General features: G+C 35.7%; 4 protein-coding genes and 1 long non-coding RNA gene across 10 annotated transcripts; all 5 read left to right on the top strand.

The window, feature by feature from the left end:
* The first annotated feature begins 155 nt into the window (after positions 1-155).
* On the top strand, positions 156-2,676 carry LOC110810728 (small ribosomal subunit protein uS7-like). The gene is made up of 5 exons (XM_022036990.2): positions 156-297; positions 973-1,064; positions 1,676-1,947; positions 2,058-2,261; positions 2,382-2,676. Exons 2-5 carry the CDS (start codon positions 975-977, stop codon positions 2,434-2,436), a joined length of 621 nt encoding a protein of 206 aa, XP_021892682.1. The 5' UTR covers positions 156-297; positions 973-974; the 3' UTR covers positions 2,437-2,676.
* A 1,123-nt stretch (positions 2,677-3,799) lies between these two features.
* On the top strand, positions 3,800-7,550 carry ABCF4 (general control non-repressible 4). Of its 3 annotated transcripts, none has more exons than XM_022036880.2 (2): positions 3,800-3,956; positions 5,174-7,550. In XM_022036880.2, exon 2 carries the CDS (start codon positions 5,186-5,188, stop codon positions 7,385-7,387), a length of 2,202 nt encoding a protein of 733 aa, XP_021892572.1. In that variant the 5' UTR covers positions 3,800-3,956; positions 5,174-5,185; the 3' UTR covers positions 7,388-7,550. The 3 variants fall into 3 exon arrangements, with proteins under 3 accessions (XP_021892572.1, XP_088075361.1, XP_088075362.1); XM_088219235.1 differs by having other exon boundaries at positions 3,847-3,956; positions 5,157-7,550; XM_088219236.1 differs by lacking the exon at positions 3,800-3,956 and adding an exon at positions 3,983-4,727.
* Positions 7,551-7,756: 206 nt separating this feature from the next.
* Positions 7,757-9,308, top strand: LOC110810654 (uncharacterized). The gene is made up of 2 exons (XR_002539005.2): positions 7,757-8,064; positions 8,157-9,308. It is a non-coding gene; the product is annotated as an uncharacterized LOC110810654 (long non-coding RNA).
* Positions 9,309-10,318: 1,010 nt separating this feature from the next.
* On the top strand, positions 10,319-12,715 carry FBX2 (F-box protein 2). The gene is made up of 2 exons (XM_022036966.2): positions 10,319-10,478; positions 10,737-12,715. The coding sequence occupies exon 2, from the start codon at positions 10,865-10,867 to the stop codon at positions 12,524-12,526; it is 1,662 nt and encodes a 553-aa protein (XP_021892658.1). The 5' UTR covers positions 10,319-10,478; positions 10,737-10,864; the 3' UTR covers positions 12,527-12,715.
* A 593-nt stretch (positions 12,716-13,308) lies between these two features.
* On the top strand, positions 13,309-16,266 carry LOC110810706 (GDSL esterase/lipase At1g71250-like). 4 transcript variants are annotated; one of them, XM_088219234.1, is made up of 5 exons: positions 13,309-13,692; positions 13,837-14,017; positions 14,122-14,408; positions 14,563-15,186; positions 15,924-16,266. In XM_088219234.1, the coding sequence occupies exons 3-5, from the start codon at positions 14,135-14,137 to the stop codon at positions 16,145-16,147; spliced, it is 1,122 nt and encodes a 373-aa protein (XP_088075360.1). In that variant the 5' UTR covers positions 13,309-13,692; positions 13,837-14,017; positions 14,122-14,134; the 3' UTR covers positions 16,148-16,266. The 4 variants fall into 4 exon arrangements, with proteins under 4 accessions (XP_088075360.1, XP_088075358.1, XP_088075359.1 ...); XM_088219232.1 differs by having other exon boundaries at positions 14,114-14,408; XM_088219233.1 differs by lacking the exons at positions 13,309-13,692; positions 13,837-14,017 and having other exon boundaries at positions 14,049-14,381.
* The last annotated feature ends 141 nt before the right edge of the window (positions 16,267-16,407 follow it).

The following is a 16,407-nucleotide window of genomic DNA, read 5'->3' as shown; positions in this document are numbered from 1 at the left end:
TAAAAAATATAAGAAAAAATTTAAATGTTATATGATTAAAATTATATTTTAATTTTAAAGTTTAAAAATTAAATTATAATTAATACTAATGTATCTATTTATTTTTTTTTTTTGAAAACACTTAAGTATTAATTAATTTAATTTAGGGTTTCATACTCCTATTAAAACCCTCCCGTTTCTCCTTATTAGGGTTCGCTAGAGCTTCTTCGTCATATCACTGCTGATATAATCGGTGACGGCGCGAATTCCCCTCTCCCCTCTAGCTTCGAGTGAGCAAATCACCCGCTCTTATTCACGGTAATGGTCGAAAAACTTAATCTCGGCTTATTTGACCAGTTTGAAACCTGCTCTTCTTTACAGACAGTCTCGATTCTCACCATCTCTTTGTTGTTGAGGGTTTCTATTTTGCTTCCATTTATTTTTTGATTTAGTAATGGCTACTTGAGCAAGAATATAAGTTTTGTTTTGTTTTGTATGTGTCATTACTTTACTGAGGCTGTTACTTATTTTTCCCTTTTATTCAGGAAAACTCGTTGGTATCCATGACTATTTTTGAGTTGATTTTATGTTAGTGTTTAAGTTTTCTCGATTCCCTGTTTTGGTATATACAGGAAAAGATATTGTGACAATGGCAATCTGGTTTGGATTAACGAAAAGAATTGAGTCTTTATGTCGTTCTCTTGTATTTCCTGCTTTGTAGTTTTACATTTAACTATTGTTGAGGCCGTATTTTGTTTCTATATTACGGATCCTGTATGAATGTTAGCTTGCAATGACGGTAGCCTGTTAAATTTACAAAAAGGAAAGGTGTCTTGGGGCTTCCGGAACAGTCATTTAATTGAAGTTTTTATGCTGTCATAAGCATAAACGATATTCTTGTTTTCCTTCGAAGAAAATCAAAAGAAGAGCGCATATCTAAAAGCTGTTATGTTGCCGTAGTCCTTATTCTGTTTCTTGTGTTTGTATATGTAGCTATGGCAGCTGCAGTAGTGTCCACTCAGGAGCCTATCCAGCCCCACCATGAAGTGAAGCTCTTCAACCGCTGGTCCTTCGACGATGTGCAGGTCTTATTCATTCCAATTTGCAATTTTGTATTTGTGATTTGTATTTCATTTTTATCTTTCGGGTTGACTTAGATTTGTGGCTATGATTGTTTTTATGAAGAATGGAGATGGTCTTGCTTTTGTGCGTAAATTTTGTTTTGTGCTTTATTTATGAGCTACACTCTACAATTTTTTTTGAGCTGGTTTTGGTTTGGGAGTCCTGGAAACTGGGAGCCGTGTGCTCTCCTGTCATGTTACTGTTTCTAGGTTTTAGTAGAATTATAGGTATGGGATCTACGAACTGGCTGGTGGAAACAATCATAGCAGGATTTATGATTATTTATATACATGGTCCTGTAGGATTTAGGAAAATGCCAATATACACTGGTGCTTTATTTTACTCATATGGTAGTGGGTTAGTTGAAGATATTTGCGGTGTTTGCTAATCAGGTGAGTTGCAAATTTTGGAGAAACTATGATAGTAATTTAGTTTTGCCATCCCAAATGTAGAGTTTAGGTATTCTCATCAATTTCTTATGTGGAATACATGGTCTAGCAACTCTTAGATTAGATTTATGTTTTAATATTAATGATTTTGATACTAATTTCAAATTGTTGATGGATTCTTATAGGTCACTGACATTTCCCTCAGTGACTACATTGGAGTTCAGCCAGCAAAACATGCAACTTATGTGCCACACACTGCTGGGAGGTACTCTGTTAAGAGATTCAGGAAAGCCCAGTGCCCAATTGTTGAAAGGCTTACAAACTCCCTGATGATGCATGGCCGAAATAATGGAAAGAAACTGATGGCAGTGAGAATAGTGAAACATGCTATGGAGATTATCCACCTTCTGACTGACCAGAACCCAATTCAGGTCATAGTTGATGCTATCATCAACAGGTAATGGAGATACAGTATTTTTGAGTTTGGTTGAAAAGTGCTCACTAGCTAATTGTCCTTGTTTACAATAATGTGGGCTTACGATTAATGAATTCCTTTTTTGTGCACAGCGGGCCTCGTGAAGATGCTACTAGGATTGGTTCTGCTGGTGTTGTCAGGCGTCAGGCTGTCGATATTTCTCCCTTAAGACGTGTTAACCAGGCTATTTATCTGCTTACCACCGGTGCTCGTGAGGCTGCTTTCAGAAACATCAAAACAATAGCTGAATGTTTGGCTGATGAGCTTATCAATGCTGCCAAGGGTTCATCCAACAGGTGAAAATTCCCAACTCTCGTACTATTTTCACTCTCTGCGGAACCTGCTTTGTCAAAACTGCATTTGAGTACGGTTCCTGTAATTGCAACTGACTGTATTGTCTTGTTTTGTCTGTTCAGTTACGCAATCAAGAAAAAGGACGAAATCGAAAGAGTTGCTAAGGCCAATCGTTGAGGAACTAGAGTCTTCACTGGTTTTGATGATTGTCTCATGAGCTTTTATCTTATGTTTCTTGGTGGACAGATTTGAATGTTTTGTGATTTTGTCATGTTCTTGAGTATCTTAGTATATTTACATTCTATCTTTTAGAAAATTTTTTGGTAAGTACCCTTTTGAGGAACTTAATTTCAAAAGTGCACATTGATTATGTGTTTTTCTCTCAAACTAATGAAGATGTGGTGGGTATTTTATTTAGTTCTTTTGGGTAATTGTCAAATTTTTTTTTCAATTGAAACACTTATAATTATATGTCAAGTGTATATATATATATATATATATATATGTAGTTATTTGGAGATTGTGAGTTCTATGGATTGAAACAAAGAATTCAAGGAAGAAGGTAGGATAGGGGATGGTTAACACATTATGTTGATAATTGAGTTGTGGTATCATTTGAAGTTTTGATTTTATGATATTAAATTACATTTTTAAGTTTTGAGTTTAATTCAAATTTAAATGGTATGGAGTAAAATTGAGAATATAAAAATTAATAAATTAAAAATTTGAAAGAAAATAATATTTAAATTTTAAGTTAATTTCTTAAATTCCATGTTAATTTCCTATTAAACTCAAAATATTTTATTTTAATAATTTTTTTGTAACCATTTGATCATAAAAATTTATGATTATATAACTTAATATACAAAAAATAAATTATATATCAAAATATGACTAACTTTATAATATACAATAATTAAAATAAAAACAAAACCAAATTTATAATTAAATTTAAAATAAAAATTTTAGTAGAAAAATGAAGAATTTTAGACGAGACTAAATATTATTCGTTCCGATTCTTCGTTCACACGTTAAAAAATTATAATTTTTTGTTTTTATATTATTTTTTATCAATATTTTAATTAGTAATCTAAAAAATCTTTCATAAATTATAGAGTACTAATTCGATTTTGTTCAATTTTCGGGTATCGTTATTTTTAAACGGTCATCGGTTTAATTTTTATTTATAATTAAATAGTAATAAGAAAAAAAAATAAATTTTTTGTAAAATAGTAATGAGTTATTTGAAATATTATTAATGTATATTATAAATAAATGAAAAAATAAATTTATATATAATAAAATTACTAATGGGTATAATATATATATATATATATATATATATATTTTTTGTGTAATATTGATGGACTTGGAATTTTTGCAACTCCATCAAATAGTTCCTTCCTTCCCTAACAAAACAGCCAATGAGCCACATCTTCCAATGAGTGAGCGACACGTAAGCAATGTCGGCGCCACCGCGAAAAGCTGCGAAACCAATCGACGGTTCTAATCGCATAATCTGTCACTCACTCTCCCGTTTTAGCCGTCCGATTTTTTTGCCCTAACAATTTATATTTCCACCGATTGGATCGACGAGTATTTTTTTTTTTCTCTCCTCCTCCTCCTCTGCAACACTCTGAATCCCCAATTTCCCGCATTTGATTATTTGTTTAATCGTCTACTCAACTTAGAACCAGGTACCTTTTTCAGTTTCTCTAATCCATATCTAACGTATCTGTTTCAGCTTCTTATCTCGTAGTTTTCGCTGGATCATTTTAGCCTCGTTTGATCTTTTTGCTGAACTTTTTGTTCGATTAATCTTTGAATTCTTCTAGTAATTATACTTGGATTCCTTAAATTTTCTGATAATCTGGTGTGTGGTGTTTTTTTGTTTGTTTTGGTATTGCTATAGTTTCTCTGATTCTTCTCTTCCGTCTTTTAGAGCGTGTTAGATTCGAAGTTCTATATTTGAGAAAGGGAAAAACAAATTAGGGTTCTATTTCAAAGTAACCAAAACTTAAGTTTTTGGGTTCGAGAATTATGGTGATTTTTTTTTGCTTCGTTGGGGATTTTGGTGTTGACGCATGACTGTATTTGATGGTATTTGAATGCCAAGAAGGTACTGTAATGTATCAAAGAATTTGAGTCATGTGTTGAATGTAATTGCGATGGACAGTTGGGCCAAATCAGAAAAAATCGAACATAGGATCTGAAATTTTGGAAATTTCAAACGCCTGTATTGGACTGTCAGATTAAGAAAATCTTAATTGCCTTGTCCCTAAAGAACTTGATACAGTTTTGTGTGTCTGAGGTTAGCATCTGAGCATATATTTGGAAGGATTTCATCTCTAAGAGATGGGAACTTCCTGCAGCTCCTGCAATACCTTTGGTTGCAGGGTTTTCTGTGAAGGTTTGAACCTGGACTCTCACTATGGAGAGAGCTGGAGAAACCATCCGGATTCAAGAGGGTTAGTAGAAGTCATGGAAAGAATTGCTTACTCATTTTAGCGTATAGAACTCATATATGTGCATGTATGCCTGTTTTAAATTCTTAGAGATTCTAAATTTGCATACTTTTTCTCTTCTTGGACACAAATTCTCAAACTTTAGAAATGAAATTGAGGATTTTGCCATCTCTATTTACCTAATGCAATCACTTAGTTTCTAGTGTACGGTATCTTAAGATTTGTACTTTACAGGCTTGAAGATAATATTTTCCACCATTTACTTCTCCTTGTTGGAAATTAATGGGGAAAATTGTGATCTATCTGCTTAAAAACCACGCTTTCTCTGAAGTGGGGATATATCAATCTTCCCACCTTCCTGTCTGGCTTGACTATTTTCTTTCTTCTTTTAGTGGTGTATAACTATACAAATTGATTACCAATTTTATCAAGTTCCCCCTTCCTGACAGATTGCTGCTTCTATGGGGAGAAGAAAGCAAGATGAGGCTGGTGCAACCACTAAAGTCAAAGCAACTAGCAAAGATGCTTCAAAAGATGGGAAGAAAGAGAAACTTTCAGTCTCAGCCATGCTTGCTAGCATGGACCAGAAATCTGATAAACCCAAGAAAGGACCATCTTCTTCTTCAACTGCATCCGGTAAATCCAAGTTGAAGGCTGTTTCAAAAGGTCCATCTTATACGGACAGCATTGATCTTCCTCCCTCTGATGATGAGGAAGATGATTATGCATCTGATGAAGAACAGCAGCAGACTGACATGAAAAAACAACTCATACGACAGCAAAGGAATGAGCAAAAGCCCTTGGAAATCTCAATATCAGAGAAAGAACTGAAGAAACGTGAAAAGAAGGACATGCTCGCTACCTATGCTGCAGAGCAGGCCAAGCAAGAGGCCCTTAGGGATGATCATGATGCTTTCACTGTTGTTATTGGTAGCAGGGCCTCAGTACTGGATGGTGAGGAAGATGCTGATGCCAATGTAAGAGACATAACAATTGATAACTTTTCTGTCTCAGCTCGAGGAAAAGAACTTTTAAAAAATGCATCAGTTAAGATATCTCATGGGAAGAGATATGGTTTGGTTGGACCAAATGGAATGGGCAAATCTACATTGTTGAAGCTTCTAGCATGGAGGAAGATTCCAGTACCTAAAAACATTGATGTCCTTTTAGTTGAGCAGGAGGTGGTTGGTGATGACAGAACAGCTCTTCAAGCAGTTGTGTCTGCTAATGAAGAGCTAGTCAAGCTCCGGCAAGAAGTTGCAGCACTGCAGAATTCTTCTGCCAATGGCAATGAGGATGATGATGCTAATGGGGACGATGCAGGAGAGAAGCTTGCTGAATTGTATGAGAAGTTGCAGATCTTGGGGTCTGATGCAGCTGAGTCTCAGGCATCAAAGATTCTTGCTGGATTAGGTTTCACTAAGCAAATGCAGGCCTCTCCTACCAGGTCGTTTAGTGGTGGGTGGAGGATGAGAATATCATTAGCCAGGGCCCTTTTTGTTCAGCCAACTCTTTTGTTACTGGATGAGCCCACCAACCATCTTGATCTCAGGGCCGTTCTCTGGCTTGAGGAATATTTATGCCGGTGGAAGAAAACTCTGGTGGTTGTTTCTCATGATCGAGATTTTCTCAACACGGTCTGCACTGAAATAATTCATCTCCATGACCAGAAGCTCCATTTTTACCGTGGGAATTTTGATGATTTTGAGAGTGGATATGAGCAGCGCCGCAAAGAGATGAACAAGAAATTTGAAATTTATGAGAAGCAGGTTAAAGCTGCCAAGAGGTCAGGAAATCGTGTTCAGCAGGAAAAGGTAAAAGATCGAGCGAAATTTGCTGCAGCCAAGGAAGCATCCAAGAATAAGGCAAAAGGAAAGGTTGTTGATGATGAGCCCCTGGAAGTGGTCCCAAAGAAGTGGAGAGACTACAGTGTGGAGTTCCACTTCCCAGAACCAACAGAGCTTACGCCTCCACTTTTGCAACTAATTGAAGTCAGTTTTAGTTATCCAAATCGGGAGGATTTCAAGCTTTCAAACGTTGATGTTGGGATTGATATGGGTACTCGTGTTGCGATTGTTGGTCCTAATGGAGCTGGAAAATCTACCCTTTTGAATCTTCTTGCTGGTGATTTGGTTCCAACAGAGGGTGAAGTGCGAAGAAGCCAGAAGTTGAGGATTGGGAGGTATTCACAGCATTTTGTGGACTTACTGACGATGGATGAGACACCAGTTCAGTATCTTCTGCGCCTTCATCCTGATCAAGAGGGACTTAGCAAGCAGGAGGCTGTTCGGGCAAAGTTAGGGAAGTTTGGACTTCCAAGCCACAATCATCTAACTCCTATTGCAAAATTATCTGGAGGGCAGAAGGCCCGAGTTGTATTTACTTCAATTTCCATGTCCAAACCACACATATTGTTACTGGATGAGCCCACAAATCATTTAGATATGCAGAGCATTGATGCATTAGCTGATGCTTTGGATGAGTTTACTGGTGGAGTCGTGCTGGTCAGTCATGATTCTAGGCTGATATCGCGTGTATGCGAGGATGAAGAAAAAAGTGAAATTTGGGTGGTAGAGAAAGGGACCGTGGAGTCTTTTCCAGGAACATTTGAAGAGTACAAGGAAGAGCTACAAAGAGAAATCAGAGCTGAGGTTGATGAGTGATTCGGCCATCATAGCTAATGTGTTTTTTTCTTTTTTTCCTGAATGCCATGATAGAATTTCCACAATTTTGGCGTACCTGTTTCAGTTCTGAGTGTAAACTATTGTGCCGATGTGGCAACAAAATATTTTGCTTATTAAAGCATTTCACTTTCATATTTTATAATTCTTATGTTGCTTCACAATTTAAGCATGTTGGTTGTTGAAAAAAGAGCTTTCATATTCATCAGTAGCTATTATTTCTATACTGCATATGAATGAATTACAGGAATTCTGGAAACTGCTTGGTTTTATTTAACATTGCAGCATATCTGCTGGTATATCTCTGCTGATCAAACAGGAAGCAATAGCTGATCTGCTTAACGGGTCAGTTTTTCTCCACATATTTTAATTCAACTGTGGAAATAGCAATTACTAGCATTTTGCAAGGTTTTCCGCAAAAGAAATTTTTGTTGTCATTTGTTCCTGACGGAGCAAAGCTTCATGGTTCAGAACTTTCTTTCGTTTAATTTACAGGGACCACGAGGCTAGAGCCTGTTCGTGCAGCAGCAATAATGCTCTTACAGGAAATTGATGCACGGATTCAACTCCTTTTGTTGCTTTGTACAGCCAGAGAAAAAGGAGGAATCATGAGAAAGAAGCACCCCAACTAAGAGGGCAAGTTTGGAGACATGTTTCAGGTATGCAACCCAACCCAGCAAATGTATCTGCAGTCTCTAATATTTATGTATCTTGACTGAGTAACTAAAACAAACCGATGCTCATGTTCAAGATACAGGGCTGCACAGAAGAAAGAATAGAGGAAGAAACCAAAAATCAAAAGAATCTATTTTATAGCCAGGGATTGGTATGGTTTCTGAAGTAGCAGCAGCTGGGTTAATGCTAATTGTGATGATGGCTGTTTAGGCAGTTGAAAATGGATCATCACATGATCTGCTCATACTGTTAAGTGCCGGGTGATTATTTAGTTGATTATGGAGATTGACATCTTATTCTATCCTTTTTGTCACTGCAATCTCTCGTTGCTTCCTTGTAATGGATCAGATCCTACTCTTCCTAATATTCTTGGTAATCTCTCCATCTTTTCAATCTACTCTTTTCGCGACATAATTCGAAGTTTTGTTTTGCTCGTTCCAGCTATCTTGAAAAGCTAGCCTCTTCTCATGGCACCTGAGTTCTTTCTTTATTCAGTTAGGAAATTTTGTACACCAACACAACCTAAATCACCATTAATAACAATCTCACTTTTGACGCAGCAGAGGAGATAGGGTCTGTATATTGTACCATTCTACAGCGAGAATGGGTCAGTTGAAAGAACTGTTGAGAGCAGTAAATCCTTGGAGTGCACAAGCAACCATCATCGATCCTATTTCTCTATGCAACCAGTCTTTTAACGAGCAGCTACGCAAAATTTTCAAAACTTTGCAGCTCTTGCAACTCCAGCTCCCTGTGGACAAAGCTAGTAACTTCCTCCAACCCTCCATGTTCTGCTTGTCCTTCGGCATAGATGGTTACTGCAGGGTAAGATTATTGTCATTGCAAAAAGCCGCAACTGGGAGAAATTGCTTATAATGTTCGAATATACGGTATTATGCTGGCCTCGGACAGGTAGTTCAACGTATTACGTAATTTTAAAGAATTATTATTGCGGGTTACAAGTATCATCATAGTATGTTAAGACTACCACTATTGTAAGAGATTTATGTTAGTACACGGTGGGACGGAAGTATTTTTTTTTGTGGTAATTGATATATGTAAGTTCTCGTGTTGGAAGTTGTTTCTGTAGCGGACTGATAACATTAAATCGATAATTGAGTTGTGTTACAATGTAATTTTATGATGTTACCGTTCTGGTGAGCATATAGATATTATCGGAAGAGAGAATGATTCCGATTAAATAAAAATTTCATATTATTGTAACGAATGAACATTGTTCGAGTTTTTCTTTATAACTAAATCTCGGTGTTTCAATTAGAATTGAAGCTTGAAGAACTCAATTAGGAGTTACTCAACATGAGTGTCACTCTAAACATAGAGTAGTTTAGGTTTAACGAAATAAGCATGATTACTTTATTAAATAAAAAAAAATTATCATTTAATTAAGAATATATTAAATTTTTGTAATAATTATGTTGGTCGGTACAGATGTTTATACAATATTTTTAACTAGTGGAATTAATAAATATTAAATATGTAGTGAAATTATAATTTAATATATATTTTTTGTATTAAAATAATTATTTATTTATAAAAAATTAAAATATTTAAATTAATTTATAAATTAAAAATAAAAATTAATAAATTTATTAATTAATTTCAGATTGGACTTTAAGTTGTTACAATTTTAATAAGATCAAAATTAATTTCAGATTGGGCTTTATTAAATTAGGAGTTTTAATTTTATTCAAATTTAAAATTTATGCAAATATATATATATATATATATATAAATAATACAAAAGAGATATAAATTTGAGAAAAAAAAATAGCATTTAAACATGGGAAAAAAAAAATTTGTAAATTTTATGCCTAATTTTTGCTAAGTGATATATATTTTTTTTATAAACATATGAAAACACAAATTTGTAAATTTTGAATTAAAATTTAATCTATACAAATTGTAATTAACTTTATATATGAAATACAAGTGAAAAATAAAATATGATATTTAAAATAAATTTTTATAGGGTTTAAGGTATATAATTTTTATGAACTATAGTTTATTTATTTATTTTTTTTCAAAGTACAAAAGTTTTTTTTTTTTTTGGGTATAATATTAAAAGACTTGGGGTATTTTTGTAATTTAAATACCCAATAATTCCTTCCCATTCTTCCTAGTAAGATACACCATGAGTCACGAGATCCAACGAGTGAATGACACGTAAGCAACCCCGGTTTACCTCCCGCGAATAACTGCTAAATCAATGGACGGTCCCAATCCCATAATCCAACACCCTTTCCCCCCTTCTCAGCCGTCCGATTATTTTGCCCTAAAGATGTTTAATTCCGCCGCTTGAACCCGAGTTTCCTCTCCCTCCCCTCCTCCGCGACGCTCGAATCCCTAATTTCCTGCAATTCATTTAATCATCCGGCAGGTATCTTTCTTCAGTTTCTCTAGTCCGTATTTAGCGTCTCTGCATCAGCTTCTTCATTTTGTTGTTTCACGGGATCGTTTTAATCATAATTGTGTTCCTTTTCATTTAATTCTTTCTGCTAAATTTCCTGACGATTAATCGTTGAATTCTTCTAGTAATTAAATTTGAATTCCTTCAATTTCTTTGAGATATTCTGGTAGCGTTTTCGTTTTAATTTTTGCTGAAATTTTCTCTGCTTTTTCTCATCCCATCTTCCAGAGCATTTAGGAAAAGAACAGATTAGGGTTTTCCCTCAAATTTGCTGAAAATCAGGTTTTTGGGTTCGAGTGTTGCGGTGAATTTTTTGCTTCGGGGGGAATTTTGCTGTTGACGCTTGACTTTATTTGATGGCATTTGAATGCCAAGAGGGCACTGTTAACGTATCCAAGAATTTGAGTGATTCTGTTGAATATAATCGTGAAGAACAGATTGAGTCAAATCAGATCAAATCAAGCAGAGCATCTGAAATTTTTGAATCAAGGCCTGTATTGTACTGTCAGATTAATAAGGGTGGTTCAGATTCAAAACAGTTACCGTGTAGTGATGCTTTGTCCAACTATTGTCGGTCCATCACTGACCTCCCTCCGGCCCTAATATCAGAAATTCTTAACTGTCTTGACCCTAAAGAACTTGGTATAGTTTCATGTGTCTCGACAATTCTCCAGAGATTAGCATCTGAGCATCGAGTCTGGAAGGATTTCTACTGTGAGAGGTGGGAACTTCCTGTAGCTCCTGCAGGACCTTTGGAGGCAGGATTTTCGGATGAGAAGTCATGGAAAGAATTGTTTGTGGAGCGAGAGTTTAGGAGTAGGACTTTTCTAGGACGGTACAACATTGATATTCTGTATGGTCACACTGAAGCTGTTAGGACAGTTTTCCTTTTGCCTTCTGCCAAACTTATTTTTACCTCTGGGTATGACTCGGTTGTGCGAATGTGGGACATGGAGGAAGGTATGTTGATTGCATCTTCTCAACCCCTTGGCTGCACCATCAGAGCAGTCGCAGCAGATACAAAACTCATGGTTGCTGGGGGTACTGAAGGTTTTATACATTTATGGAGAGCAGTGGAGGGCCTCCCTTTCTTGTTTGACCTTAGAGGATGTGAGAATCGGAACACTGAGTTTCGAATTTGGGAACATGGAGGACCAATTACTTCTCTTGCCTTGGATTTAACAAAGATTTATAGCGGTTCTTGGGACATGACTGTTCGCATCTGGGATCGTAGTTCACTGAAATGCGTGAAGGTTTTGAGGCATAGTGACTGGGTGTGGGACCTTGTTCCTCATGATACTACAGTAGCTAGTACATCTGGTTCAGATGTGTACTTTTGGGATACAAATAGCGGCAATCTAGAGGCTGTTATTCGCGGTGCTCATGTCGGGAACACTTATTCTTTGGCGCGTAGCCATGCCGGAGATTTTCTATTTACTGGAGGTGAGGATGGGGCAATACACATGTTTGAGGTCACTAGAGATTGCCGTGAGATAACTCTAGTGCTGGTTGCTACATGGATGCCTCACTCAGGCCCTGTTCATTCCCTTGCATTTGAGTTTCCCTGGCTTGTCTCAGCTTCTAGCGATGGTAAACTTGCTCTTATTGATGTGAGAAAGTTGTTGAAGACTAGCAGGCGCTCTTCAGGTAAGAAGGTTTCTAGGGCTAACCATATCAGTCAGAATAGCGTGGAGCCACCTCAAAGGATGTTACATGGATTCAGATGCAATTTGTTCTCAGTGGATGTTGGTGCAGATCGCATTGTATGTGGAGGTGAGGAAGGTGCTGTTAGGATTTGGAACTTCTCACAAGCATTGGAAACTGAGCGCAGAGTCCGAGCTCTCAGAGGAATACGGTTAGAGAACAGGATGAGGCGACGTAGACTCCAAGTAGAGATGAATACTAAAAGCACTAGGGCTGATCAATGTTCCGTTGCTGCCAAGAAGAATCCGATTAATGGCAACAGGAACGGATTCTGGCAGCATAAGCGCGGGATGAGTAGCAAGCTGAGCGCGTAGCAACAGATAATAACCACACGGTATGCATTGAGACAGAGCACTATCCAATTCCTCTAGCGGTGAAAACTGTAACCAAAGTTATACACTTTATGATCAAACATGTACTGTAAACTATTTGATTTTGATTTTTACATCATTATTTGAATTGCGATATAGATTTCATTCAATAGAATGTCAAAATTACAAGGATCAGCTTGTAAATGATTGGATAGGATCATGAAAGTAGAGAGAAGTTCAAGGAAGTCCTTAAAGATTTTCTTTTCATATTATCTCTAATGGTGAGACCCAAGTTTATGATAACACAACCCAAGTTTAATTTTTTTTTTCAAAGTATAGGAGGTAAAATTACAAAATAATAGCACATAGACCAATTTAAAGGTTTTGAAATAAATACAAAAATCAATTTAATATTTTAACTTCTATACATAAATATATATATATATATATTACATGTATACCAGTAAACCTCTATTTGTAAAAAATTATTACATTATTGATAAATATATAGATATCTATATTTTTGTCAATGGACTGACTGGTTTTAATAAATTTTATGGATAATATTTTAAAATATTTTTAGAATTTAATGTTTATTTTAAGTTATATTTTGTATTTTTAACTGTAATAATTTCGATAATATAATTAATTTTTTTTTTATTTTAAAAGGAATTTACACGTAATTTTAATAAATAAAAAATATCACATGAAACTAAATAAAATTTTCTAAAGAGTATTAAGAACTCGAACAAAATTTTAGCAATCGGAGAATTAGATTCTGGAACAATGAAAATGATTCATAGTTCATCAACTATTTGAGCATTGCTCACTTGATGCAACTGGTGGGATGGTAGAATCTAGGTCTTCTATTATGTTCAATAGGAAAAGGTAAAAGATCTAAGGAAGTTTTCTGCAGCCATGGAAGAATCCAAGAATAATGCAAAAGGAAAGGTTGATGATGATGAGCCCATGGAAGTGGTTTCAAACAAGTGAAAGAGATTACAGAACAGAGCTTTCGCCTCCTTGATCAATGTAGATATTATTTTTATACTGTAAATGAATGAATGAGAGGAGTTATGAAATTTGCTTGCTTCTATTGAACATGGCAGCATCTCTCTGCTAGTATACCTCTGCAGATCAAACAGGAAGTGATAAACAATCTTCCCCAGGTCAGTTTTTCTTCAATAGATTGTAATCCAATTGTAAAAATCTGCAATTACTTGCATTTTGCAGGGTTTTCTGCTAATTTTTTTTTTGGGGTCATTTGTTCCTGATGAGGTCAAGCTTAGTGGTTAAAATTTTCTTTCTTCCAGTTTACAGGAATCACAAGGCTTGAGTTTTTTCGAGTCAATGTCATCATTGTTCTTGGATGAAATAATTCAACTCCCTTCTGGTGCCTTATAGGGCCAGAAGAACAAAAAAAAAAAATCAAAAAGAGGAATCATGAGAAAGAAGCTTCCTAACTAAGAGGGCAAGTTTGGAGCCATGCTTCTGGTATGCAACCCCATCCCATTAGCCTGTGTATCTGCAGTCTCTAATATTCATCTCTTTTACCTGACTAACCAAAACAAAACCATGATCATGTTCGAGAAACAAAGTGCAGGGAAAAAAATGGAGAAAGAAACCAAAATCAGAAGAGTTTATTTTGTGGAAACGATTGGTATGGTTTCTGGAGCAGCAGCAGCTGGGTTAATGCTAATTGTGATGATGGGGATAGCAAATGGGGGAGTTGAAAGTGGATCAGATGACCCATTTGCATTGTATGTACTGGGTGATTCTTCAGTTAACTGTGGAGATAATAACTTATTCTACCCTTTTCTTCATCATAACCTCTCCTTGCTTCCTTGTAATGGGTCAGGTTCTACTCTTCTTCCTTATTTTCTTGGTAATCTCTCATCTTTAACTCTACACTTCAAACATAATTCTGTATCTATTATTTTGGTTTTGGAAATCTTGAAAAGCAAGCTTTATTAGTTAGGAACTTTTATACACCAACACAACCCAAATCACTATTAATCACCATCTAACTTTCGATGCAGCGGAGAAGATAGGGTTGCCACATATCTTACCATTTTATAGCCAGAATGGATCAGTTGAAGAACTGCTAAGAGGTGTAAATTTTGGGAGTGCACAAGCAACCATCATCAATCCTAATTCTCCGAGTGACCAGTCTCTTAACGAGCAGCTCCGCCAAGTTTTCGAAACCCTGCAACTCTTGCAACTCCAGCTCCCTGAAAACCAAGCTAGTCACTTCATCCAATCCTCCATATTCTACTTGTCATTCGGCAAAGATGATTACATCAAATTCTTGCTCGGCAACTATAACTCATTAGTGCACGGCAGGGAAGAGTTTGCTGGCATATTGGTGAATCAAATGGTGCGTGTCATGAGAAGTCTCTACGATGCCAATGTCCGGAAGATGGTTTGCGTAGGAATAATGCCTTTAGGCTGCACTCCTCGTATGGTGTTGGATTTTTCAAGTGGTGTTTCTGGAAATCTTGTTAATGGTTGTGTGAGGGAAGTGAATGAGGCGGTTTTGGAGTATAATCAGCTGCTTGGACGCCACATTCTTGGGCTTAATGAAGAATTGTCAAATGTTCAGATTGTGTTTTGTGATATCTACCAAGCCATTATGGAGATGGTAACCAACCCCAGCCAATATGGTATATTCACTTTCTTGTTTTCTTGAAATGCTTTTTTTTCCTTTTAATCTTGAATCTTGATTCAACTAACCACTTAGGTATTTTTTTTAGTAGAAAGACGTATATTTCATTGATTAGCCGATACATACACATTCATTATAATATAATTTCTTACCGAAAACATAGTTTGCCTTGAACCCAGAACGTTTTGTATATGGAAGAATGTATCAATCATTCGGTTAAAAACTTATATTTTATCACCGAAATTTTAAAGACTCAACAATTGTAAGTAGGTACATTTCATTGATTCGTGACACGTACATATTCATTATAATATTACTTCTTACTGAGAACACATAAAAACGTCCAGTTTGGTTTGAACCTACAACCTTTTATTAAAGGAAGAACGTATAACAATTCGGTCAAAAACTTACGTTTACTGCCAAAATTAGAAATAACTCGTTAGGATGAAACTCAGCTTAGTTATTATACTTTATCGACACACTAATAAACAGAACTTTAAGTTTGCTAAATCAAGTATTGTTCGTTGGCATGAGTTAACTGACTTATTTGTCAAGAAACTTAAGTAGGTAGAAAAAGCACACTTATTATTTCGTAGCGTTCGACACTATTAACCGTTACGAAGATCGAATACGATAAAATCGAAACAAATTCCGTAAAAATTTTGAACTTGTTCCAACGTAAGTTTTCTCTAAACTATTAGCATTTTCTAATAACATCTTCTATGACAATTACAGGTTTTGAAGATGCAAGAAATGCTTGTTGTGGTATTGGTTTATATGGTGCAATGATGGGATGTCTTTCCACAGAGATGGCATGTGATCAAGCTTCCATTCATATTTGGTGGGATCTTTACAACCCTACAGAAATGGTGAACTCCTTACTTGCCAGTTCTGTCTGGTTTGGGAAACCTTTCTCTAAGATTTGTCATCCCACAAATATCCAAGATATAGTTTCTTAATTAGTTTTATAATTGTATTAGTTATTGTTTAATTCTAATCTCTAATTTACAATACTAATCGTATGTTATTAGTATTCGAACTCTTTCAATATAAATTTTTGGATATCGTTTTTCTTCAAGTACTATCATTTAAGGGTTAAGAAATTAGTACTTTGTAATTAAAAAAAAAAGATCTTTCCTTAATACGAGAGAACCGGGAAGGATGTACATCGGTGTATCAATTATCGTGCTTATGGTAAATGTTGAGTAGGCAAACGCGT

The sequence above is a fragment of the Carica papaya genome, chromosome 5 (assembly GCF_054855325.1).
Source record: "Carica papaya isolate Zhongbai chromosome 5, ASM5485532v1, whole genome shotgun sequence".
Lineage (NCBI taxonomy): Eukaryota > Viridiplantae > Streptophyta > Magnoliopsida > Brassicales > Caricaceae > Carica > Carica papaya.
Note: the sequence above shows the minus strand (reverse complement) of the source record. Positions and strands in the feature narration are given on the sequence as shown.

Excerpts from the sequence above, each read along its gene's own strand:
- LOC110810728 (XM_022036990.2), top strand. The coding sequence starts at position 975 with ATGGCAGCTGCAGTAGTGTCCACTCAGGAGCCTATCCAGCCCCACCAT. Across the intron at positions 1,065-1,675 it reads GGTCCTTCGACGATGTGCAG|GTCACTGACATTTCCCTCAG; the intron begins GTCTTATTCATT and ends GGATTCTTATAG. Across the intron at positions 2,262-2,381 it reads GCCAAGGGTTCATCCAACAG|TTACGCAATCAAGAAAAAGG; the intron begins GTGAAAATTCCC and ends TTGTCTGTTCAG.
- LOC110810706 (XM_022036963.2), top strand. The coding sequence starts at position 14,099 with ATGATCATGTTCGAGAAACAAAGTGCAGGGAAAAAAATGGAGAAAGAA. Across the intron at positions 14,409-14,562 it reads TCTTCTTCCTTATTTTCTTG|CGGAGAAGATAGGGTTGCCA; the intron begins GTAATCTCTCAT and ends CTTTCGATGCAG. Across the intron at positions 15,187-15,923 it reads AACCAACCCCAGCCAATATG|GTTTTGAAGATGCAAGAAAT; the intron begins GTATATTCACTT and ends TGACAATTACAG.
- ABCF4 (XM_022036880.2), top strand. The coding sequence starts at position 5,186 with ATGGGGAGAAGAAAGCAAGATGAGGCTGGTGCAACCACTAAAGTCAAA.
- FBX2 (XM_022036966.2), top strand. The coding sequence starts at position 10,865 with ATGGCATTTGAATGCCAAGAGGGCACTGTTAACGTATCCAAGAATTTG.